This window comes from Erpetoichthys calabaricus, chromosome 5 (genome assembly GCF_900747795.2).
Source record: "Erpetoichthys calabaricus chromosome 5, fErpCal1.3, whole genome shotgun sequence".
NCBI lineage: Eukaryota > Metazoa > Chordata > Cladistia > Polypteriformes > Polypteridae > Erpetoichthys > Erpetoichthys calabaricus.
In genome coordinates, this window is record NC_041398.2 from 226,961,737 (window position 1) to 226,988,249 (window position 26,513).

Genomic DNA, 26,513 nt, shown 5'->3' on the forward strand with positions numbered 1-26,513 from the left:
CATTTTAAAATATTGCTTCTTTCTTTAAGATTATGGCTTGTATCTTTTTGAATTCTTTAATGTTTCTAATTATTGTATAGCACACTTGGCTCATAATTCAAAATGGGTTTAATAAGAATAAATTGAATTGAAGTAGTAACTTCAAGCTATACAGAGAGTCAGTGGTTGGATTTGAACTACAAAGGTCGAGTCTTTGATAAGCAGATTTCAATAAAGCATTAAGTATGGTGTCAGCCATACTTGAGTTGACTAATTAAGGCTGTGTTGACAGTTGTTCCACTGTTGTTACATGGCACATGGCAGACATTCAGGGAAAGAGTCCATGTCTTAGAGGCAAAGGTCAATACACAGGGGAATAACAATCAGTTAAGGTAAGTCAGTGTTCAATTCTAGAAGCACAGAGGTCAAATGTGCAGAACGTACTAGAATCACAATAAAGTATATGAAGAGCTGGGATTTGAGAACAAAGAATAATCCAGTACCGATAAACAGATAAAAGGAGAAGTTTAGCTTTAGATCAATGAAGGAATAGCACTGGACTTCCAGTTTGTGATAAGCTTGATGTGAAACCATTGAGGCAAAAACCAGAAACTTTGCTAGCTTACTCAGTGGCACCTCCTTCCATATAATCCATCTGTTCATTAAGAAAATGCTGGTGGGTAGTGAAGATACAAGTGTGAAGAAGGAAATCCAAGAATTCTGTAAAATTGTATAACAGAGTAGTTTATTTATACAACATGAATAATGCACTAATAACTAAATGACAGAAAATCCTCTACAGCGTCTTGTCTATTAATCTGTAATGGTTCTTCCTTAAACGATAAAATCTTCACCGACCTGCCTAGAGTGACCTTAACACAGCCAGGCCCCAAATACTACCTGCTGGCATCAGCCAGAGCAGACCCCAAAAAACAGGAGCAGGCCAAACAACACAAAATGTCCACAGATCTATCAAAAAGAGCACACACAGGGGAAGGAAAACCATCACCCCCCAGGTTTTGAACAAAAAGGGCAAAAACAGAACCTTTATAATTTGATTTATTTTACAAAAAAAAATTTTAAAAAATACAGAAAGTTGTTCAATAGATCAAAAAGAGATAAAGGTGTTGCCTAATGCACTTGGCAGCAAACAAGGCCCAATACATAACCCACCGGCAGAATCCAAGAAAACAAGGCTGGAAATACTCAATAAAAAACAACAAACAATACTTACAAATGTTTCACAATAAATGAACTGATCTCTTGCTCCAGAGCCTTCTCACCGGACTTGAATAGTTAGAGGGCGGGGTCAGGAGTGGTGATGTCAAGAGAACTCACCTTCTGGGGCTCCACCCACAAAGATCAAGACAGAGGTACATTTAAATTGAATAGCTAAAGGGCGGGGTCAGGAGTGGTGATGTCAGGAGAACTCGCCTTCTGGGGCTCCACCCACAAAGATCAAGACAGAGGTACATTTAAAAAGGCAGTACATAATAGTAGTCATAACAGAAAATACATACAAATATAACACATAATAACAATGAGAAACCTAAAAATAAATATAGAACATCAGCAACTATATGTGCAAGTGCCAGTTTCATTTAAAAATAAGGATTGTTTATGGGTTCACATCTAAAGTGTTCGACAAAAGTAAACGTTTGAGTCTTTCTAAGGAAAAGGTCATAGCTTAACAATTTTAGGTTTCCAACTCATCTGTGTTTGTCTTTACCCATTTAAGTTGTATTTAATCCATTTTTGTTAAGAGATTTCAGCTTCTGCTAGACAAATAAAATCCAAAAGTCCTCACAATGCCAGAATGGGAGGGTTAATAGTAAAGTTAAGGACCTTAAAATGTGTTAAAATGTGAAACTTTGTAATGGTTCCACAAAAATTTGTTATTTTTTACAATTCTTTCTTTCTCTTTTCACAGCTGCCATTTTTGGAATCAACATTGATTCATGTTGGATCGACATTTCAATTAATCTCCTTTATGAAGAACAAGTCTAGCTTGGCAGTGTTATATGACAATTGTGCTTGAACACTTGTGCCAGAATGAGGCTGCTTTCTTCTTTAAATCACAGCGCCACACTAATCAGAGCCACAATTAGACCTCCAGAACCCAGAAGACTTGCAGCTGAGAAATGTGGTTTGGCCAAACATCAGATGATGTGGTAGAACATTTAGGGCTAAACAGTACCAGGACCACCCTGTTGGATATTCAGTTGAATTGTTTGTTTTTGCCAGCCTGGGAGCTCAAAATGAAGGTACAGTGTGACTTTTAATTAACTGTTCACATCATCCAGATTTAAGTAAGGACAACCTGAATGACAAATAAGTCGATGCTTCTATCTTTAATCTTTGACACCCATTAAAAAAACAATTCAGTGGCAACCAAACAGTGAACTACAGAAAGGAATGTTTATTGTGGGATGGCTGCGACTTGAAAACACTGCTCAGTAATGATTACGTGGACATGGAGAAACAGACTGATCATCACTTGTGTTCATTCAGATGAGATCAGATAATTTTTTGTCCACAAGACTAAAGTGGAGGAAAATTTATGCATCCCAGAATATGCCATTGACTTGACAGACTGTTTATGATGATGCCAGGCTAACTCACGACTGTCAATGCTGTGGTTTTTAAGACTTTCATAGAGTCTTTTATATTGAAATTTATACCTGTACTCTTTCCCAAATATAAAGTGAGGATGGCCAAATTAAAGAGCAATAAAAAATATTCTGAGGAGGTCTGAAGGGCTCTGCACTCCGTTGTTAATAAGGCCCCCATGTAGCTTTGGAGTAAATATAATGCTGCGGAGAGGCCTGCTGGCTTGGGTTTTTCGAGTGGCCCTGTTATTGGTGCTGCTGTGCTGCTGTGTTTCACTTGTGTATTTGCTTGCCTGCAGTCCTCGGGCAGATGTTGGTCAAGCTCCCCTTCCTTGGGTCAGTGGACCCACAGGAAAGGATGGGTATCAGGCTTTGCTGCAGGAACGTGAGGAACAGCACCGTCACTACATTAGCAGTCTGAAGAAGCAGATCTCCCAGTTGAAAGACGAGCTCCAGGAGCGGAGCGAACAACTGAAAAATGTGCAGGACTCCCTGGAGCATGCCGGTGGAGCCGGGGGCATCAAGGGAGTTGGAGGTATAATTGGGGGGGAAGGTACAATGGGAGAGAGAAGCCACACAGACTTGATGGACTTTCTTAGGTCTCAGTTGACCAAAGCAGAAGTGCACACTGGGGTCAAGCTGCCAACTGAATATGCAGTGGTGCCATTTGATAGCTTCACATTTCAGAAAGTTTACCAGCTAGAGACGGGTCTCACTCGGCACCCTGAGGAGAAACCGGTGCGTAAGGACAAACGTGATGAGCTGGCGGAAACCATAGAAACTGCCCTTGAGACTCTGAATAACCCTGAGGAGGAAGGCAATGTCCACCATCATACCTACTCCAGCTCAGACTTCATTGAAGGTGAGTAGGCAGAACATGTGTGCTTCATGTATTGAATTGTGGCTTAATTCATTTTTCAAGCCTGTGTTTTCCTTATAAATGATAGAAATATATTCAGCTGTTTATGTTGCCAAGAAGTCTTTTAATCTGAGAAAGTAAATTTCTAGTGTTCACTGAATGATATGTAGACTAACATTATCTATTGTGACCACAAGGGGGACGCACTGAGCCCCAAACCCAAGACACAGTAATACAGCACATGTTGATGTGATACAGTGATCCCTCGCTATATCGCGCTTCGCCTTTCGTGGCTTCACTCTATTGCGGATTTTATATGTAAGCATATTTAAATATATATCACGGATTTTTTGCTGGTTCGCGGATTTCTGAGGACAATGGGTCTTTTAATTTCTGGTACACGCTTCCTCAGTTGGTTTGCCCAGTTGATTTCATACAAGGGACGCTATTGTCAGATGGCTGAGAAGATACCCAGCTTACTTTCTCTCTCTCTCTCTCTTGCGCTGACTTTCTCTGATCCTGACGTAGGGGATGTGAGCAGGGGGGCTGTTCGCACACCTAGACAATATGGACGCTCGTCTAAAAATGCTGAAAGATTATCTTCACGTTGCTACCTTCTGTGTGCAGCTGCTTCGTGAAGCGACATGTTGCACGGTGCTTCGCATACTTAAAAGCTCAAAGGGCACGTATTGATTTTTGACTTTGTTTTTATCTCTCTCTCTCTCTCTCTCTCTCTCCCTGCTCCTGACGGAGGGGGTGTGAGCTGCCGCCTTCAACAGCTTTGTACCGGCGGTGCTTCGCATACTTAAAAGCCAAACAGCCCTATTGATTTGTTTGCTTTCCTCTCTGTTTCCTTTGAAGAGGAAGATATGTTTGCATTCTTTTAATTGTGAGACAGAACTGTCATCTCTGTCTTGTCATGGAGCACAGTTTAAACTTTTGAAAAAGAGACAAATGTTTGTTTGCAGTGTTTGAATAACGTTCCTGTTTCTCTACAATCTCCTGTGTTTCTGCGCAAATCTGTGACCCAAGCATGACAATATAAAAATAACCATATAAACATATGGTTTCTACTTCGCGGATTTTCTTATTTTGCGGGTGGCTCTGGAACGCAACCCCCACGATGGAGGAGGGATTACTGTAATGTAAAGTATACTTAACCTCACAAGACACTTCTTCCCTCCAATAATCAGCCACAATAACAATGCACGATCACAATGATAAACAATTCTCCCTCCTTTTGTCCTTCGTTGAATGTTGCCCGGTGCTTCCCGACTCTCCTTTTATGTTGGGCCCGGGAATGCTTCTGGTATCACATGCTGTCCTTGAGCATGCACTTCCGGGCCATAGACAGACTAGGAAGGTCCTCCCCCAACAGTTCCCTCTGTTGATCCCCAGTGACCCCAACAAGGCTGCAGCTCCAGACTCCAAATCCCAAGAACCGTTGCAGCTGTCCTAATTGGGTTACTATGTAAGGACCACTAGCCACTTAGTGTATGGGGGGTGGAAGCAGTCCCGATCCTCATTTGTTCACAGTTCATCCCCTATAAAACATACTGGCTGGGTACAAATGTATTTCCTTGTTGTGTCGGCCAATCTGCTTACATCGTCATGCTTGCCTCCTCTCCTGGTAATGGAACAGCTTCCAATTCAGCTGGGATCCCAGTTCTCTTCCTACACTATGTAATGTAAGACTGTTTCTGTCTCTTTGGCAGTTACTCTGTTAGGCGAGTTGAAAATCCTACAGCAAAGGCTGTATGATTAAGGCAACAGACAACTGACAGTATCCATATTACTAACCGAGAATGGTACACCGGATGATGGACGCAGGCACATCCGGCCATGGGCCGTAGCTGCAAAAAGACGTACTGTGCCGGCGCAACAAACAGTCCGCGAGAGTCGGCTGAGGACCCGAGAAAGGCGGACAAAAGAGGGCGAGAGAGGCGGATGAGGGGCCGCGAGAGACGCAGGCGCAAAAAGAGTCCGACAAGAGCACAGAAAACAGGAGTGAGCACATACAGAAAGGAGTCACAAAAATGAGGTTCAACAAGCACCAAAATAAGGAAAAAAAAACATTACAGAGAATGGTACACCGGATGATGGACGCAGGCACATCCGGCCATGGGCCGTAGCTGCAAAAAGACGTACTGCGCCGGCGCAACAAACAGTCCACGAGAGTCGGCTGAGGACCCGAGAAAGGCGGACAAAAGAGGGCGAGAGAGGCGGATGAGGGGCCGCGAGAGACGCAGGCGCAAAAAGAGTCCGACAAGAGCACAGAAAACAGGAGTGAGCACATACAGAAAGGAGTCACAAAAATGAGGCTCAACAAGCACCAAAATAAGGAAAAAAAAACATTACAGAGTACTCAAACGAGGGGAAAGCACGAAACACATTGCACACGAAACTAAACACACCAAAAAAAAAAGAACAGACGAGCGCACAATAGCAAGGCACGACCATACCCCCGCCACCCTACAGGCACGGGACGGGACGGGACACACACCAAGAGGGGGATTCAACAAGCCCATGGAAGACCAAAAAAAAGAACACAAAACCACCCCACAGACCCTACAAGCAAGGGACGGGACACACACAAAGAAAGGGATTCAAACAAGACACGGGAACACAAAAAGAAACAAAACGCTCGCGCGACAACAATCCCCCCCACACATCCATAAGAAGTGACACCCAAAGCCACATATTCGAAAGTGAACGTCAGCACCTTCACACTAGGCAGCATAGGTGTCAGCATAGGTGGATGTCCTTTCAATAAAGCACTATTAACCGTTCAACTGCAGAAAAGGATACATATTAACAGTGAGTGCAATCATCCTTATTACTTATCCATATTTCGCATGCTGAGAAAGAAACAAGTCATGAATACACGCTCACGGGTACAAAACGATTCGGAAAGGATAACGGGAACAAACACACGTACACGAAAGAAACAAGAAAATAGACGACGGCGCATAAAACGCGCTTCTGAAACACCGGGAGAGAAAATGTCAAGGATCGAAAAAAGGAAAGCGCAAGTGACACCGTTACAGAGACGTGCCCAAATGGACAGACACAATGAACGTAGACGCATTCAGCGCGCGGGTCAAAATGCTGCATCAAAAGAAGCACGATTACAAACCGAAAGAGCTCGCGTGTCAGACATACAAAAAAGTGAGCGAAGAGACAGAATAAATGAACGGAGACGTGAACGACGCGCAAATGAACTGACAGAAAAAAAAAAAGCAAGACGCGAAAAGCGCAAAGCTCAAATGACCGACATACAAAAACGGACAAGGCTCGATACAAACAATGCACGGCGTAGACTGAAACGGACTTTGCACAAAGCCGAGGCGAATAAAAAAAAAGAAAAAAATAGCGCGTCACAAATAATGGACATGCAACAAAAAGGCAAGCAACCGCAAAAAGCAAAACATGCCCGTCGCCGTCATCAACGCCACGCACCTGTTAAACGCTTACGACAATTGGCTGAAAACGCCTTCAATAAGGAATCCACTATTGAGGAAAATTCATTGGGATTAATGAATGTCATTTGCAATCATTGTCATTCACTTAACTTCACAGAAGAAACAACTGGCAATACAAATAATGAATTTACACGTTGTTGTCAAAAAGGTCAGATTACACTGCCTCCTTTACATTCATATCCTGAATATCTAAAGAAGCTTCTAACTAACGATGTGCCTGAAAGTAAAAACTTTATGAACTGCATTAGATCCTACAATAGTTCATTTGCTTTTGCATCTACCGGAGTAAATATCAGGCCACCAAAAGGCAATGGCCCATACTGCTTTCGCATATGTGGACAAATATTGCATCGCATTGGAACAGTGCACCCTGAAACAAATCAACAACGCAAATATGCACAAATCTACATCCTAGATCCGGATGAGGCGATCTATCAACGCATGAACCTTCCTGAAAACAAACAATGCACAGAGCTTATAATGAGAAACGTCACTCATGTCATAAACAATCACCCATTAGCTAAGTCTATAAAAATGCTACATGAAGTTGAAAAGGAGGCAAATACAAAAGCAAATGCAGAAGGTATAGCAGCAACTACAATTGCTTTGGTCTTGATAAAGGACAAAGAACAAGATCCAAGACGATACAATCTGCCCGTCGTTAATGAAGTGGCAATTGTCTTTCAAAGTAAAGATGGTGAGCCTCCATTTGACAGAGATATTGTTCTACATTTACGTCCTGATAAAAACAACACACCTACATTCAAACGCATAGACATTTGCTTTCCGCTTCTTGATACTTTAACATACCCCATATTATTTCCAACTGGACAGGAAGGATGGAGTGCTACAATTTCAAGAGTTAAAAAACAGCAGGCACAGAGACGATCACGTGTATCCATGAAAGAATATTTCTCCTACAGACTCTCAGTAAGGGACGACTTTAATCCATTACTCACTGCAGGAAAGCTGACTCAACAATACATCGTTGACGTTTATGTTAGAGCGGAATCAAATGATCTGCAGTGGATAAAAAACAACCAGCATTCACTTAGAGCCGATAAATACAAATCGCTGCTGGACTACATTAATCGGGACGCTGACGTCATGGAGCACCCTGCTGGAAAACCTGTTATTCTACCATCATCCTTTCAAGGCAGCCCACGCAATATGCAACAACATTACCAAGATGCCATGGCTATCGTGAGAAAATTTGGAAAACCAGATCTGTTTATCACTATGACCTGCAATCCTAAATGGACAGAAATTACAAATAATCTTAAGCCGTGGCAGAGAGTCGAACATCGTCCTGATTTGGTTGCAAGAGTCTTTAAACTTAAACTGAATAACCTCCTACAAGATATCAAACAAAAATCTCTATTTGGAACTGTCACAGCCATTATCCACGTTATCGAGTTTCAGAAGAGAGGTTTACCACACGCCCATATATTACTAATACTTGATGAGGATTCCAAAATACGCACTGAATCTGACATCGATAAAATAGTCAAAGCTGAAATTCCAGACCGTGACACCTCTCCACGCCTTTTTCAAATTGTTATAAAGAATATGATTCATTCACCATGTGGCCCTACAAATCCAAACAGTCCATGTATGCTTAATGGCAAATGTTCAAAAGGCTTCCCCAAAGACTTCCAAGACGTTACACTTGGTAATATAAATGGATACCCTAAATATAGAAGACGAAAGACAACTCAATTACAAATTCGTCCAGGTCATTCAATTGACAACAGCTGGGTCGTTCCATACAATCCTTATTTATGTTTACGCTACAACTGCCATATAAATGTGGAGATCTGCGCTACAGTAAAAAGCGTTAAATATCTATTCAAATACGTATACAAAGGACACGATTGTGCTAATGTCTCCATATCTGAAACAAATGATCACGATGAAACTCGAATGTATGTTGATTCACGATACGTCAGTGCTCCAGAGGCCATTTGGAGAATATTTTGCTTTCCTATGCACCATCAGAGCCACACAATATGTCGCTTACCAGTTCATTTGGAGAACGAACAAACTGTCTGTTTTCATGCAGGTCATGAGGCACAAGCAGCAAAGAGAGCAGCCACAAAAGATACTAAACTAACCGCGTGGTTTAAACTCAATCAAAACGATCCCAACGCTCACCGTTGGAAATATTGGGAAATACCTGTTCACTATGTTTGGATTGACAATGGTAATTTCTGGAGAAAACGACATCACCACGGTGATAATGTCATAGGACGAATGTACACAGTCAGTATTAAAGAACCTGAAAGGTTTTACCTTCGATTACTTCTTCAACATGAAACCGGAGCTACATCATTTCACGACATTAGAACTGTACAAGATGGCTACACCATCAAACTCTGTCAGACATTCCAACAGGCGGTAAATGACAAAGGATATTTATTAGATGATACAATTTGGCAAAAAACTCTACACGATGCGATATCCTATTCAATGCCAGGTCAAGTTCGACAACTATTTGCTTATATCTGTGCCTTCTCATCACCATCAGATCCTTTGACCCTCTGGAATACAAACAAAATGGGAATGATTGAAGATATTTGCCACAAACTTCATGATACTAATGATTCCTGCATCGACTGTGAAGCCTATGCACTACACGACATTCGATTGGCTCTTATGCTCCTTGGGTATACATTGGATAACTTCCATTTACCAAATGTTCCAGATTCCTTACCGGATATAAATTACACACCGATTGATCTACAACAAGAAGAACGAATTGCACAAACTATGCTTTCCTCTTTAAATGAATTACAATCTGATGCTTTTCAACAAATTATTCATGCCACGGAGGACAACAGCCCTATACCCAAATGCTTCTTTCTTGACGGCCCTGGAGGAAGCGGAAAAACATACCTTTATGAAACACTTATACATTTCTTTGCTGCAAGACAACAGATAATTATCGCATCTGCTACAACCGGAGTGGCAGCAAATCTGTTAATAAATGGTCGTACATGTCACTCAATATTCAAAATACCGGTCCCAATCACAGAGACATCAGTATCCACTATGAACATTCACAGTAGCAATGCCCGAGACATCCGTCTTGCAAAACTGATAATTATTGATGAATGTACAATGGCATCCAGTCACTTACTCAACACCATTGATAAACTTCTACAAACGTTGATGAATAATAATATTCCCTTTGGAGGAAAAGTTCTTTTATTAGGAGGAGATTTTAGACAATGCTTAGCTATTGTTCCACATGCCATGTGCTCAGCTATTGTTCAGTCCACCTTAAAATACGCAGACAATTGGCATTGCTTTAAAACAATACAGTTGGTACAAAACATGCGATGTCCAGATCCAAAATATAACAGTTGGCTAATACAACTGGGAAATGGTACACTCACAAATACAGATGGACTTCACCCAGATATTATTTCCATTCCACAATCCTTTATCTCAGACGACTTAGTAAAAGAGATATTTGGAACAGCAATCACATTAGACCAAATACCCCTGTTAACACAACGCACTATATTATGTCCAAAAAATATTAATGTTAATCACATTAATAACCAAGTCATTTCATTACTTCCTGGAGAGACACAGATCTTTCTAAGCTCAGACAAAGTTGACTCTGATGACGACAATGAACATATAAATTTCCCCTTAGAATATTTGAACACTATTAACCCTGCCGGATTACCACAACACGACCTTGCCCTTAAAAACGGAACAATAATCATGCTATTAAGAAACCTTAACACAAAACAGGGTTTATGCAATGGCACACGGTTAGTCGTCAACACCATGACACGCAATGTTATTCAAGCAACAGTTCTTACAGGATCACATGCTAACAATACTGTTCTCATTCCTAGAATTGACCTTACAAGTTCTGAGATAGAATTACCTTTTACATTGAAACGCCGACAGTTCCCCATTAAACCTGCATTTGCCATGACCATCAACAAATCACAAGGACAAACCATGGACAAGGTTGGCATCTACCTCTCTGAGCCCGTTTTTGGACATGGACAACTTTATGTTGCCTTCTCACGTGTTCGCCATTCATCTGACGTTAAAGTTAAAATTATAAATAATCCATGCCAAGGGAGACTCATTCAAGGACAAGACACCATCTTTACTACTAATGTTGTATACAAAGAAATATTCCAATAAAACATTAATATATGACAAACACTCTATTTGTTATTTCTATGGGCATCATCCAAAGCTGCACACTATTCTATATCTAATTCATACATCTGACTCTTTCTCATGTCCCAACGCCAGGGGTTGGCGAGCGAAGCGAGCAGGGGGCGGAGCCCCCTAGTAACTTACTAAAGAGAAATGTAACCTCCTTGGCATTAATCCTGTCCTGCCCTCTGCCTCAAGCGCCCTGCCTGAGTCGACTGTCAGATAAACTCTCTTCCAATGACCATGCAGACAAGAGTTTCCAGTTTGATTTCTTTACTGAAGCCAGCTGGAATAGGGTAAAACTACAAATAAATCATAAATACAATAATGTAAGAAATTCTTATGTACAAACTCGCACAATAAACTTAATGGCATAATTACTTATTTCTTACAAATATATAAAAGATAAATAACATTCACTTGAATTGCAAACATTATCTGTGTACACTCTGGCAAAACTGTTAAGAAAGTCTGAAAAAGGTACACTCACAAGTACTGATAACAGCGGTAAGTTGCTAGAACTTTTTACCTATAAAATACTTCATTAAATAACTTTAAATAATTAACAGACTCACAAACATGCATCAATACAGAGAAATAAACATCTATAAACATTTCTACGTACCGACAATGCCTTAAAGGCCAAACCGAACATTCAAAGCGTAAGGAAGTGCGACAAACATGTGCTCTCCGTTTGTTTTTACTCTCTGGGGCACAGCTTTATGACATCATCGCCCAGAGACAGGCTGTTCCTCAAGTAAAGAAATGTTGAATTTTACCACTAGATGGTGCTAATCTTAAGCCTTTTCTATTTCAACCCTTAACTAGAACAGCACAAATCCCAATCAGGACTCGGGCTCGGAATTTGGTGTAAGTACGGTTAAACCCAAGCTAGACTCGGGGTTATGTGTAATGATACATTTTATTGTGTTAAGCTTGAATAACGCCATTATGCTGCCATAGCATCATGCTACAAAATAACATGAAAATTTCTATGTTACCTCTATGGTAACTCATCAATATTCATAAAGGGGTCTAGCCTCCAATCAAAAACACAATGACAAATGAAAACCCATAAGGACAGTTATAGAGCAAACTGAAACAGAACCATTGCTTGAATCGAGCAATAGAGATGGCAATGTTAATTGGTCATCAGATTTTTGCTAGACAGCTATACGTCAGGTAGGTATATTCCAACATGAAACGTTGCCAATGTATCTGATCGTGTTCAACTCTAAAGGGACAACGTCCTCCGTGTGGGGAGCAGAGCACTTGGCCATGATATCTCTGCCAATGAGTAGGTACCCTCTAAAACACACATAGCTGTGATCTCTCTCTCAAAAATGTCAAATGTTACTCTTTAACAATCTCTGGATGATAATATCTGCTAAACAAACAGGTATCGCTAGATAAGTGTAGGAAAGGTACACTCCAACACATGGGAGAGGCAGACCGACTCAAACAGAGGCTGGCGCGTGAGTGAGGATGGCCCAGCCTGGCTCCCTACTCCTGAGGTCCCGTCTCCCCTCGGCCTGCAGCCTGTCTCTTGGATTCGCATTAATAAATTGGTGCCACAACTGAACTATAATACTACGATGAGAGAAGTCACAAAATCAACTTGTCTTGCGTGAACCTCAGTCACCGCAGCTCACTCCCCCTGCTCCTTGATATCGGAGCAGGTACCACATCAATCTGCTATTAAGTCTGGATGCACCCAGCAATTTTAGCTTGATGCTTAAGCACATATTTTAAATCTCCACTGGGTACTTCTTTGAAACAGTTTGGGCATGGGAAAGGCACTATATAAATAAGATGTTTTATTGTTATTATTATATTTCGTAAATGTGAATAGCCATTAGCCACAGAAACTCCAAAACCTAACAACTAACAACTGCTCATGGATCTTCACAAGATTTGAGTCTATGAAATCCATTCCAGCTACATGCTATTGTTAAATGGAATTAAAATGATGTCCCGCTAATACATGCTCTGTGACAGATAGGGGGCGCTATCGTTCCCTCGAACCCTCCGATCAAACGCCAGACACCAGGTAAAAGTCCAATATGAATTTATTCGGACAATAATAAAGTGCACCAAGCATCCTCCACTCCACAATATTCATAAACTATAACACTACAATAGTCAATCCTCCACTCCCAGACACATTGCCACCCTTCCACCCAGCTCAGCTCAATGCTCTGGTGTTTCTCAGAGTCTTTTATAGTCCCTGACCTGGAAGTGTTTCCCAGCCTTCAGTCCATGTGACTCTTATCACTTTCAGGTCAGATAAAAAGTCCTCTTCTTCATCATGGAAGCATGTCATTCCTCCCTGCAGTTCCTTCTAGCGGCCCCCATGGTATCCAGCAGGGCTGTAAAGGAAAACTCCAATGTCCATAAATCCCTGCTGGCATTCGGGGAACCTCCATGCTGCAGGGAGGGCTCCACCTGGCGGCCTGGGGATATTGGCCGGGATGAACAGCCGGCCATATATCACAGCTCTTACATTCTATTGTCACTTTCACTGTACAAAAATATGCAGTAAACAAAATTGTGACAACATGCTCTTTGATGAAGTGACTAGAAAATGTAAAACCGCTCCAATGTTCAGAACGGCTAACCAAGTCACCCAACGCACCTGAGTGTTATAGCCACGCAGACCATTTCTTACTTGTTTATTCTAGTGGACCCCCAGTCTGTCTGATGAATGGGAGCCTGCATGTCCACCATTAGCCAATAGTCCAAGGATTCCTGCAGTGCATTTGTGTGGACAGCATTAATAAGAAAGAAGGAAATTGCATTCTGCAGATTCAGAGTCTTGCATATTTTCTATCCTTAGTTTTAGTATTCAGGGCAGAGATTTAAATGATAACAGGCGTTTAGAACTTCACGACAGAAAGACGATTTCAAGTGCATTTAATGGGAAGTTGAGTGGGCATTAATGAAAACTCAGGTAAAATCAATTGCATTAAAGTGTTCATGGTAATTTAACTGAATCCTTTTTTGTGATAAGATCTTAAAACACATAAAAGATGTGTTTTTTTTAATGGCTACATACATACAATTACAGTTTGGGCTGTGCATTTGTATAAAGCATTAGCTGGCACCTTGCCACTTGTAGTCCATTGTTCATTTATTTTCCTACTAGCCGTGATAGATGGGTTAAAATGTAAGTAATCAGCATAGACCTCAGACCTCATCTTTTGCTGCGTAGACTTTAACATTTGCCATGCACCATGCAATGCCTATCACTCTGTAATAGGCCATTTGGTACGAGATTCATAAAAGCAGAATTACAGTTTATGATGCACCATCTGTTGGAGTAACAAATACATAGCAACCGGATGGACATGCAGACAGATACTTAGACAATAATCCATTTATTAAAATGAATAGTGTTACAAAAAGAGGAGAGCCGCTACGCTGATTGTGTACGAATGGAGAGCTGATGTGCCAAGCTGACAGAGTGAGAGACCTGAGCACACAGACTCAAGGCTGTCATGGCTACTAAAGGTGCATCTACTAAATACTGTCGTGAAATGGTGAATACTTACAGTATGCGAGTGATTATTTTGTGTTTAACATTTGTAATTAGTTTAGGCAACTTTGAAGAGATCTGCTTTCACTTTGACCTTTGACAAAGAGTCTTTTTTTGTTCATCAGTGTCAAAAACAAACAGTCTTGTACTGTATAACAATAAAATCTGAAAACTTCCAAGGGGATGAATATTTTCTATAGGCACGGTGTGTTTATTTATATACAGTATACCCCATATCCTGTAATATTTTAAGATGAAATATAATGAGAAACCCGTTCATATTTTCATAAGCTGCATCAGCCAGCACTGACACAATGATGGAATGCCATCTTTTGCCAACAGTCACATATTTATCACCAGCCAGCGCTGGCACAGAGAAATGAATGCATTGCTTGCTGGAGGGCAGCATTTATATCATCATGTCAGTTTTTTTTTTTTTAATATATATTCTGCTGTAAACAGACCATCAGCCAACACTGATATAGTTAATGTGAGCCAAGACTTGTCCAGCAATTCACGATGGCTTTGGAAATTTTGACAGACTTCCATTCAGCACATTATACACTTAGACAGCAAATGTCCATATTAGTGGTCAGTTATGTTCAGTGAAAAACAAATCAGCTCAAAACAAGCAGAAAGCCCTAGCTCCTCCCACTATCCCACCCCTTCGGGGGCATGCAGGTGGTTGTTCAGTCAGGTAAGCCATGACCATGAGCCCCAGGAGTTGATTTTCTAGAGCATCATCCATTGTTTAAATTTACTTGTGACCTATTTCTTCTAATCCTTTGGGCTCCATTTTCTGTTATTTTGGCCGTATGTGTGCTGCATCACTTAAATGGTATCAAGCAGGGCCTCATAGTGCCAATGATGATCCCCCATGCAGATTAGAACCCTGCCACTAATACCCCTCTGCCTGCGTCTCTGTTTAAAATGAGCATTAAGTTCACACCCAGAGTGCTCATCCGGCATTCCAACTCAAGTGATGTAAAAATGGTATTTTTTGAAATATTAGTAGTTGCTTGCTGTGGAGCATCTATAGCTGATTATGATTTAAATTTCTTTACTTATTTAATAATAATAATAATACATTTTATTTATATAGCGCTTTTCCCATGCTCAAGGCACTTATAGAATATAAGAAAGAACGGCAGGGTATACAGTATATAGCATTGTACAAACCAGATAAATAAATAAAGAAGATTACGACAGTTAATTCAGAGAAAAAAAGCCTAATAGACAACATAATTGATGGTCTCGCACACACACACACAGGTTACATCAGCATCTTGACATAGAGGTAAACTGAAAGAGGGGTAATAAAGTCAAGTAGAGCTAAAAGCCTTCCTGAACAGATGAGTTTTGAGTTGTTTTTTAAAAGAATTCATGGAGTCAGCTGATTTAATTAATTTCGGTAGGTCATTCCAGAGTCTGGGCGCTATACAGCTGAAGGCCCTGTCACCCATGGAGTGTAGATTAGTGTGGGGCACAACAAGATTGCCAGAATCAGAGGACCTTAGTGGGCGGGAAGGTAAATAGTGATGGAGATGGTCACTGATGTAGTTTGGCGCAAGGTTGTTTAAGGCTTTGTAGGTTATTAGTAGAATTTTATATTCAATTCTGTAAGACACAGGGAGTCAGTGAAGACGTGTAAGGACTCTTGCAGCTGAGTTTTGAATAAGCTGGAGCTGTGATATAAGATTAGAAGGGGCACCTGCCAGTAGGGAATTACAATAATCATTGCGGGATGTGATAAAAGCATGGACAAGCTTCTCAGCATTAGAGAAGGAGAGGAAGGAGCGGACACGTGATATGTTACGGAGGTGAAAGTAAGAAAGTTTAATAATAATAATAATTCTTTATATTTATACTAGTCATTTAGCCCGTTACAATAACGGGCGCTTGAACAGTAGTGCATAAACATTAGTAGGAACAGTCTATATTAAATGGCAAGGGACTTTGACCTCATTCTTTTTGTTGGTCGTATTTTTCTTTCTTTCAGCCTTTCTTTTGTTGATGTTTACTTGCTGAGCTGACCGTTCTTCGTGGGCTGCCGCCGTGTAATGTGTATCTTTAATTTTCTGTGACACTAATACTGTCTTGTACGGCTCTATTCAATAAGGGCGCGTAGATAATTTAGTTCAAATGGCTCTGGAATATGTGAAGAGCAACAGGTGCAGATCTTTATTTACGCGCGCCTTTATTCGCTGCGCCTAATTGAGGTCGTCCTTTTGAGGCTGCCTTTTTGTGCGCGCCCTTATTGAAGGATACCGTCTTGTACATCCGCTGGCTTGTACGTCCGTACATCCGTAATATACCTTTAATTTTCTCTGGCGGTAATACAGGCGTGCGCATCGGTAATATGCCTTTAATCTCCTGTGACAGTAATACTGGCTTGTATGTGGCTGTAATATGCGTTACTGTATTGTGTACCTTTAATTTCCTCTCGCAGTAATACTGGTTTGTATTTCCGTAAAACGCCTCTAACTTTCTCTGACAGTAATATCGCGCATCGCACCGTGCCCCGCGCATGCGTACTTCACCAGAAGACACCCACACACGGACACCTGGACGCACATAGGGATTTTATATATATAGATAGTTTCTTAATGTGATTTACATTTACTTATTTGGCTGACACCTTTAATCAAGATGACTTACAACATTTATGATACAATTGGTTACATTTCTTTTGGTTTTCCAATTGGAGCACAGGCAGGTCAGGTGACTTGCTCAGGGTCACACTGGTCAGTAGCAGGATTTGAACCCACAACATTAGGGTTTGAAGTCCAAAGCCTTAACCACTGTGCCACAACCTCTTTTCTTTCTGCCATAACTTCTTTTCCCTTCTAACCCGCCTAGTCCTGAACAGACTCAAGGGGGTCTGCTGGGGCCTCGCCCACCTAGCACAGTGTGCATGGCAAGGCAAAAAACAAACCCTGGACAGATTGAACACACAAACCAAACACACACTAGGGCACTTTAGGATCACCAATCCACCTAACCTGCATGTCTTTGGATCTGTGGGAGGAAACCCATGCAGGCACAGGAAGAACATGCAAACTGCATGTTGGGATGCAAACCCTGGTGTCCTTACTGTGAGGCAGCAGAGCCACTACAGTGTCACCCTGTCACCTTCTATGATGAATTCACATGCTAAAATCTTTTGGCTGCGTTGCACCATGTAGGATAGCAGCTGATTGAACAGTCATGATCTGCAAAGCGAAGTCGCTTCTACTGTAACATAAATAGCAATGTTGACCATCTGCGTTATTTTTTTAAATTGTCTCCTCGAGATAACGGAATAATTTTATCCAGATTTTGAGAAAACAAAAATTTGTTTTCTTGAGATAATGAAATAATTTTATCGCGATCTCGAGAAAACTATACTTAACCTTTGCTCCTGGCATCAGGCTCGCTTAGATTGCGATGCCTATGCAGCTGAAGCCTTGCTAACCGTCTTCTTAAATGACATTAACGTTACTGTTTTCTAAACTAAGGCATAAACATATTTCAGCCTGCGTCAGCCCTTGATTGAACAAAAATGTGACGCGTTGATCAATACAGTTCTGCTCTTCTGTCATTTCAATCAGAACGTGGCTTCAATAAGCTAAACATTAAACGTTAGATATAATTATTTCATAATTTCAAGAAAACAAGATCTTTTGTTTTATCGGGATCTTGATAAAATTAGTCCATTATCTCAAGGAAAAAATTTAAAAAAATAACAATACTGCATGTCCTCTCTCGTCTTCTATAGCATTGCACACCCCCCCCAAGCCATATTTCCTCTCCCATTTATTTGTAGGTAAGTAACGTTGCGTGCATTGTTTTTTTACTTTTACGGTCATGAAGATCCTGTCATCCACCTACTGCAATGTCAAGCTGCAGGAGATGTGACTCGTGTGACAAAGGTTCACACAAGCCACTGCCACCTGCGCTACGGCCCGCATCAGACAGAAGCCACCGCCATGTATGCAGCTCTGCAGGCGCTTCAGTGTTTGCTGTCAGATGAGCAAAAGAGGAAAATGTATTTGAAACTGTAAATTAATTCATTAATGAAGTCGCACAGACAGACAAGCTTGAAAATTGACAAAATAATGCTTTTCACTGGGAGTTCTTTGAAATTTCAAAGGTGTGTATAGCATGCTCTATTTGAGATACACTGCCTACAAAAGATATTCAACCCCTTGGAAGATTTCACGTTTTATTTTTATGCAACAATGGCATCTGTGACACTAATCAACATAAAAAGACTTTAATGTCAAAGTGAAAACAGATCACTGCAAAGTGGTCCAAATGAATTACAAATATAAAACATATAAAAATATTATACAAATAAAATATATATAAATATATATTAAATATATATAATTAAAATATATAAAAATATAAAATCATTGATGGAATAAGCATTCACCTCTTCACGTCAGTACTTGCAGATGTGCCTTTGGCAGCCATGACATCCTTGAGTCTGTGTGAGCAGGTCTCTGTGTCTGTCAGGGTTTGCATAGCTACACACTGCCAATTTTTTCCATCCATCCATCCATTTTCCAACCCGCTGAATCCGAACACAGGGTCACGGGGGTCTGCTGGAGCCAATCCCAGCCAACACAGGGCACAAGGCAGGGAACCAATCCCGGGCAGGGTGCCAACCCACCGCAGGACACACACAAACACACCCACACACCAAGCACACACTAGGGCCAATTTAGAATCACCAATCCACCTAACCTGCATGTCTTTGGACTGTGGGAGGAAACCGGAGCGCCCGGAGGAAACCCACGCAGACACGGGGAGAACATGCAAACTCCACGCAGGGCGGACCTTTTTCCCAGTGCTATTTGTAAAACTTCTCAAGCTCGATCATGTTGTGTGTGAACAGCCTTTCCACTCCAAGCACAAAGTCTCACTTGGATTGAGATCTGGGCTCTGACTCGGCCACTCCAGGACATTAATGTTCTTCTGACGCTGTTCCTCTGTAGCGTTGGCTTTATGCCTGGAGTTGTTGTCTTGCTGGAAGATAAATCCTCTCAGATTTTTCATATTTTGCTCCATTCATTTTGCCTTCGCAAGCCTTCCAGGTCCTGCTGCAGAAAAGCTTCTCCACAGCCTGATGCTGCCACCACCGTGCTTCACAGTGGGGATGGTGAGTTTTTCATAAGGTCCAGTGTTTGGCATGGAATTTAGTCTTATATTCAGAAAGCTCAGTTTTGGTCTGATAACACCATAAAACCATAGAACCTTCTTCCGGATGTCATCAGAGTCCTCCATGTGCCTTCTGGCAAACTGTAGCTAAAGGTGTGCTCATACTAGGCATGTTTGTTCTGTACCGTGCCCAAGCACAATTGCCCACCACCCCCCCCCCCCCTTCTGCCCCACTGACCTGAACTAACACTGCCCTTTAACATTCTGGGCCCGGCCACACTTTCATCATCATCATGTGACTTAGTGTAAAGTCAAAACAAGATCTGAACACAGTGACAGCATGCAAGTCAAAATGATTTTCCTTATTTTGTATTTTTTTTTTAAGTTGTGTAGGGCAGGATGACGCTGTATCTTCTTACAAATTTATTTAGTAGGCAGCACAGTTAATCATGAAACATGCACTAAAAGATTTTTTACGGAGTAAAATGATGTTAAGGGAGGAATTTGCAGCTTTTCTTGACAACTACAATTCACCTTCATCTGTAAGGTGAGAATAAAAACCTGTTTTTAACTGAAATGGTATGGAATGAAATGACGTCGCATTATTGACATCACATCTGTGTTCCATGCTTGGGCACGTTGAGTGATCACACTGTTCCCAAATCCGACTGAACCGTACTTGGACCCACCTCTGGAATGGAATGGTTGGCCCGGCACAGAGGGATCACACTAGTCAAACAAAGTAGACTTTGGGGGGTAACATACAGACAAACGGGCTTGGGCACAGAACAAATTGCTAGTGTTTATACACCCTAAGATGTCATGAAGCACCCGGGCACCATTTGTTGTCTGCACAGTCTCTCCAGTCGTAGCCACTGCAGCTTGTCACTCCTTCAGTTTGTCATGATGGAGGCTGAAAACTCATGCTTTGTAGCCTTTTTCTTTAAGAGAAGCTGTATTGTGTACCATTGTCAGGGTCACGTCCCTCATTTCCAGGGGTGGGGTCTCTGAAGTTGTGAATTGTTATAAAAGGTCAGCCTTTCGCTAGGAACCTTATCCAATCTGCGGATAAAATCCTTAATTTCATTTTGATCTATTGTGTTCTTGCTCTTCTTGTATTGTCTTGTTTTTTTGCCTCTCATCTAAGTTATGGTCGCTATGGTTTATTTTTATTTTCTTTAGTTTTGCTTTTTGCCCGCTTCTCCCGGTTTACTCAGAAAACCAGTTCTACTGTTTTCTTGCTAAGTCAGGAAGCCGAGTTATCAGAGGTCTCCCTCACTAGTCATCCATTTACTTGCATGATGACTCAGTTTATGTGGATGGCCTGCTCTGTGTCTCTCTTTCCATGTCTTAGTGACTGATTTCATTGGGTTCCAGGGGATATTCTATGACTCGGATATTTTCGTGTCTCCATCCCCTGACTTGTGCCTTTTAGTCACCTTTTGATGGCATTGTCTGGGATGTTCTTTCTTCTTCATTGCACAGAATAGGCCGCTGTACTGAGTCACCACAAGTTAGACCTTCCAGACGAGGTGCAACTTTATGACAATCAACTAAAATCCCCAGATAAGAGATCTCCATTGAACTAATTTTGTGACTTCTGAAACCAGTGGGCTGCCCTAGTGATGATTTTGGGGCGTCATATTAAAGGGGCTGAAATCTTAGGTGATCAGTTATTTTGACCTGTTTACAGAGATCTATTTTCTATTATTAAAGGATCTTTTTCTGTTGATCAGTGTTATAAAAGCCAAATTAACTGCACTGTGACTCAATGCTGTATAACAATAAAACATGAAAGCTTCCAAGGAGGTGAATACTTTTAACAGGTACTGTATCTTAATGAAAATTAAACTTTCTTGACTAATTTCCTTGAAGGGTAAGTGTCAAATTTCAACCAAACTGATCTGCTGAGAGCCACATTGTTTCATGCAGATAGACAATGTGACCTGTATGGGGCATTGCAGCACCCCAGACACAACTTCATAACACCTGGGTTCAAATCAATCAATCCCTCTACAGGGTTTCAGTTTCCTTCCTTCTAAACCACACAACAAGCAATTATGTTTCTGTTTCTACACCTCTAATGCAGTCTCATCCACCTACTCCCGACTCTCAACACCCAGTGGACAGAGGAGGCCCCTTTTATGCCGAACAAAGTAGGGTTTGCTAATTCCCTTAGTGCCCGTTGGCGGCACCCACGGAGCCCAACAGGACTGACCGAAAGAGCTCTAGTTCCCACTGTGCCCTGTGGGTATCCTGCCTGTACTGTAAGCCAAGGGGGCGGTCATCTAGCGGGCTTGGGAAGACAATGCCCTGAATAGATCATCTTCTCTTGTCCTTTCATTATATTGGCATCCCAGCTGGGTAAGGATCCTGCTACAGCTCCAACTGGGATGTCAGTACCAGCCTGGCACCTCTCACATATTTAATAACAGATCAGAAAAGCATTAAAATGACCCTAACACTAAAATAAATCCTCATTATTCTCAAGCCAGCCCTTTGTTTAACTGATCATATTGTATTCTATGTTTTAAACACAGTAGCCAAAAACTTCTAAATTTCATTTTATAGGAATTAATGGCTTACACAGAAGACATAATTTTACTGGAGTTTAGGTTCCTTTTATTGACTTTGATTTAATGTCCCAGGTTGACTGCTCTGTATAGGGTATTAGGAGTGGGTGTAATTAATTACAATAATTATATTAATAAGAAATTCATTCAAGCTTTGAAAGTAAAGAAGCAGTTTGGAATTTCAATGAGTATCTGTGCTATTCAAATTGAAATCTCACCTTTTAAAAAGTCCCTTCCAATCACTGTTTTTTGTCTGATAAAATTGCTTTCAGTGTTCAATAACGTCGCTAGCTCATCAGTCAGGAGTTAATTAGATGCTTTTTTTTATTTGCCGGTAACCGTACACCAGCGTGTCAGTACACACTGAAACACAGATAAGGCGAGACATCAGCGTTTGTCTCTCAGATATTTGTCACTTTGCGTAATGTGTGACACAAGTCTATTAGGAAGGAGGGAGTTACAGATTGCTGTAATTAAGATCAATTCAGATGTCATTAGGAATGAAAAGGGAAAAATGAATGATATTCACATGTGCGGTAATTGATCCTTAATAAGCATATGCTTATTATGAAAATGTTGCGATTTTAAATGTAAAACTTTTTTTGCCATTTAATTAGCACAAACTCCTTTAGATTGTGCACTAGTTTTGGTACTCATTTTCACCTGGGAAATTTCATAAGGCAGTGGGCCTCAGTTAGAGTGCCATGAGTTAATCAGAAAATATTTATAGAGTTTCTACCAAAGGTTAATATTATTTTCAGGCTTTGCACTTAGAAATTTATAATTTGAGCTTTGTGTGTTCAAATTCTGTTACTGACACTGTGTGACCATGAGCAAATCACTTCACCTGCCTGTGCTCCATTTGGAAAGCCAAAAGAAATGGAATTATTTATAGTTTTAAGTGCCAGTCAGATACCACGTAATAGTAATGTTATTAGGTCACTGGAGCAGCTTATTCCTGAACTTGCTATATACAAATAAAACATTCTGTCATAGTTCAACTTGTGCTTTTCCTGGTCACTTGGCCAAGAATGGTCTTTGTAAAACACAGTTTTATAGAAAAGTGTTATCTTTTGAATTGAAATGGGTAATCAGTATGAATAATATGAAATCTGAGCATATACCACTGAAGGATGTTGCCTGGTGCTGATCAGTAAGCTGTTTGGGTACCCACCTTTATGATATCCCAAGTCATCATGCACTATGACATGTGCAGATCCATAGCCGATATCCAAATGTGTAGCAACAGCAGGCCATGTAATCTGTCGGTCTTCTCTGATGAAGGCATTCGCCATGTCAGTGTGGGTTGTGTGCGTGATGTCGATGCTTCATTGGTTACACTTGTTCTTCCTGCTTTAAACCTTTTTACCCATTCGTAAACTTTTTGTTGAGTCCTGCTCTTTGCACCTCTGTACTAACCTAACATCCTTCAGTAAACTTAAGCAGGTTTCACTCCCTCTGCCCAAAGAAATCTCACAGTGGTGTGTTGTTCAACAATGGTACAGTCCCTCTGCAGAGCATCCATGATCATTTGACTTTTGTCTTCAAATAAACTAATGGCAGAGCTCTGTGCTATGTGTGTATGAACTACCCATAAGCCTCTTGTGTTGTATTATGTCAACGTCTATCCCAGGGATTCTCAACATCGGTCCTGGGGGCCCACTGTGGTTTCAGGTTTTTGTTCCAACCAGATTCATAATCAGTGACAACACCTGATAACACTGATCTCAATTAATTAGCTGGTATTTTTTTCTTCCTCTTATTTTACATTAAGAAAGCACCGCAGCATGTTTTACACTTATAAGACATTTAGGAATATTTCTGCTTTTGCTATTGATTTAAATGCTTAACAACCTTTTGTTGATTTCATTCAATTTTGCCCTTTCTCTGTGCAGTTTGCTCCCTTCATTGTGTCTTAATAATGACTACCAGCAGAGCAGACAGCCAGGCAAACAGAACTGAATCATGAAAGGCTGCAACTACTTCAGCGTTAGACCCACTAATTAGAAAATAATGAATTAATTAAACAATTAGAACACCCGGCAAAAAATTGAATGAAAATCAAGATGAAAATATTGTTAAAAAGAAAACAAATATACATTTTTCCCCATATAACTGCTTGGTACATTTTATATATATATATATATATATATATATATATATATATATATATATATATATATATATATATATATATATATATATATATATATATATATATATATATACTGTATATATATATCTATACTAATAAAAGGCAAATCCCTCACTGACTCACTGACTGACTGACTGACTGACTGACTCATCACTAATTCTCCAACTTCCTGTGTAGGTAGAAGTCTGAAATTTGGCAGGCTCATTCCTTACAGCTTACTTACAAAAGTTAGGCAGGTTTTATTTCGAAATTCTACGCGTAATGGTCATAACTGGAACCTGTTTGACTGACTCACTCATCACTAATTCTCCAACTTCCCGTGTAGGTAGAAGTCTGAAATTTGGCAGGCTCATTCCTTACAGCTTTCTTACAAAAGTTAGGCAGGTTTTATTTCGAAATTCTATGCGTAATGGTCATAACTGGAACCTGTTTGACTGACTCACTCATCACTAATTCTCCAACTTCCCGTGTAGGTAGAAGTCTGAAATTTGGCAGGCTCATTCCTTACAGCCTACTTACAAAAGTTAGGCAGGTTTTATTTTGAAATTCTACGTGTAATGGTCATAACTGGAACCTGTTTGACTGACTCACTCATCACTAATTCTCCAACTTCCCATGTAGGTAGAAGGCTGAAATTTGGCAGGCTCATTCCTTACAGCTTACTTACAAAAGTTAGGCAGGTTTTATTTTTAAATTCTACGCGTAATGGTCATAACTGGAACCTGTTTGACTGACTCACTCATCACTAATTCTCCAACTTCCCGTGTAGGTAGAAGTCTGAAATTTGGCAGGCTCATTCCTTACAGCTTACTTACAAAAGTTAGGCAGGTTTCATTTCGAAATTCTACGTGTAATGGTCATAACTGGAACCTGTTTTTTGTCCATATACTCTAATGGAGGAGGCGGGAACGAAGGTAAATGACGTTAATTGTTGACTGTCTTTTAATACTGTGTACTTGTTGAGTGTCTTTTAATACTGTGTAAGCATACATATTAACACATGTGCAATTAAACGTGTGCATTTATGGGGTGATTTCTCAGGCTTAAAAGCTCGCCTTTTATTAAAAAGGTAAATGCAAACTCTTTTCATTCTGAAGGGCACAAACCACATTAGATTTCAGCCGTTAAACGCGCAAAAATGTCAGTACACCAGATAAATAAGCGCAACATATTATCAGTTGTATTGTATGCTTACAATACATATACAAATGTGTTAATCGTTAACTAATATTATGGGATGGTGTTTTTCGACTTGCGCCTTGATTTAAACGATTGCATGTCTTGGTGGGTTTGCGTAGCTTATTGTCAATATCTTTACACCTCTTTTTAAGACTTAATTTAAAAAGGTTTTCTTTTCTTCTTAATTAAAATTTAAAAGCAATACTTCACCGCTGCGAAGCCCCTCTAGCGCTGACGTCCGACGTTCGATTACCGTAAGCGAGTGCAATGAGTGTGTACGCCTGATGAGCCAAGAATAAGGGGGAAACAGGTGCATTATTTGACAGTAAACTATTTTCATCCATTCTATGATCTGCTTCTCACAACTGAAGGCACCGTGGCTGATGTTACCTGACTTGCTGGCCAACCATAAGCATTACCTGGTAGGTAACCACCCACTCACTTCACTCCAATACGGGAATCGAACCTCGGACGTCAGCGCTAGAGGCGAAGCCCCTAAAATTGCGCCACGGCGTGTGGTTCGTTTATTTATTATAAGTTCATAGACCTACAAAAGGTTGCCATTGATTTGAGGCAAGATTGCTTTTCTCATGTACAACTATATGTTGCATTCTTAACAGTAAGCTTGCACAGCTTGGTCATATTACAACCTGAGTGCTGAACTGACAACGTCGTATACAAACAGAACTATAACAATCGTAATAAATAAACAAACAAAAAAAAAAAGCGAAGAACCCTTGGATTTAATAAAAAGGCTCTTTCCTTGGCGAAGCAAGGAAAAAGGAAGACCTTATATGGCGTTCGTT

At 40.6% G+C, this 26,513-nt stretch overlaps 1 protein-coding gene across 4 annotated transcripts in view; it reads left to right on the plus strand.

Annotated features, from left to right (window-relative positions):
- Window positions 1–26,513, plus strand: part of csgalnact1a (chondroitin sulfate N-acetylgalactosaminyltransferase 1a) — a 448,394-nt gene that overhangs the window by 237,412 nt on the left and 184,469 nt on the right. For all 4 annotated transcript variants that reach the window (XM_028802606.2, XM_028802607.2, XM_051928033.1 and 1 more), the window contains one exon: window positions 1,910–3,450. In XM_028802606.2, the coding sequence (XP_028658439.1) occupies window positions 2,790–3,450 (661 nt within the window). In that variant the 5' untranslated portion in view covers window positions 1,910–2,789. The remainder of the gene's footprint in view (window positions 1–1,909; window positions 3,451–26,513) is intronic.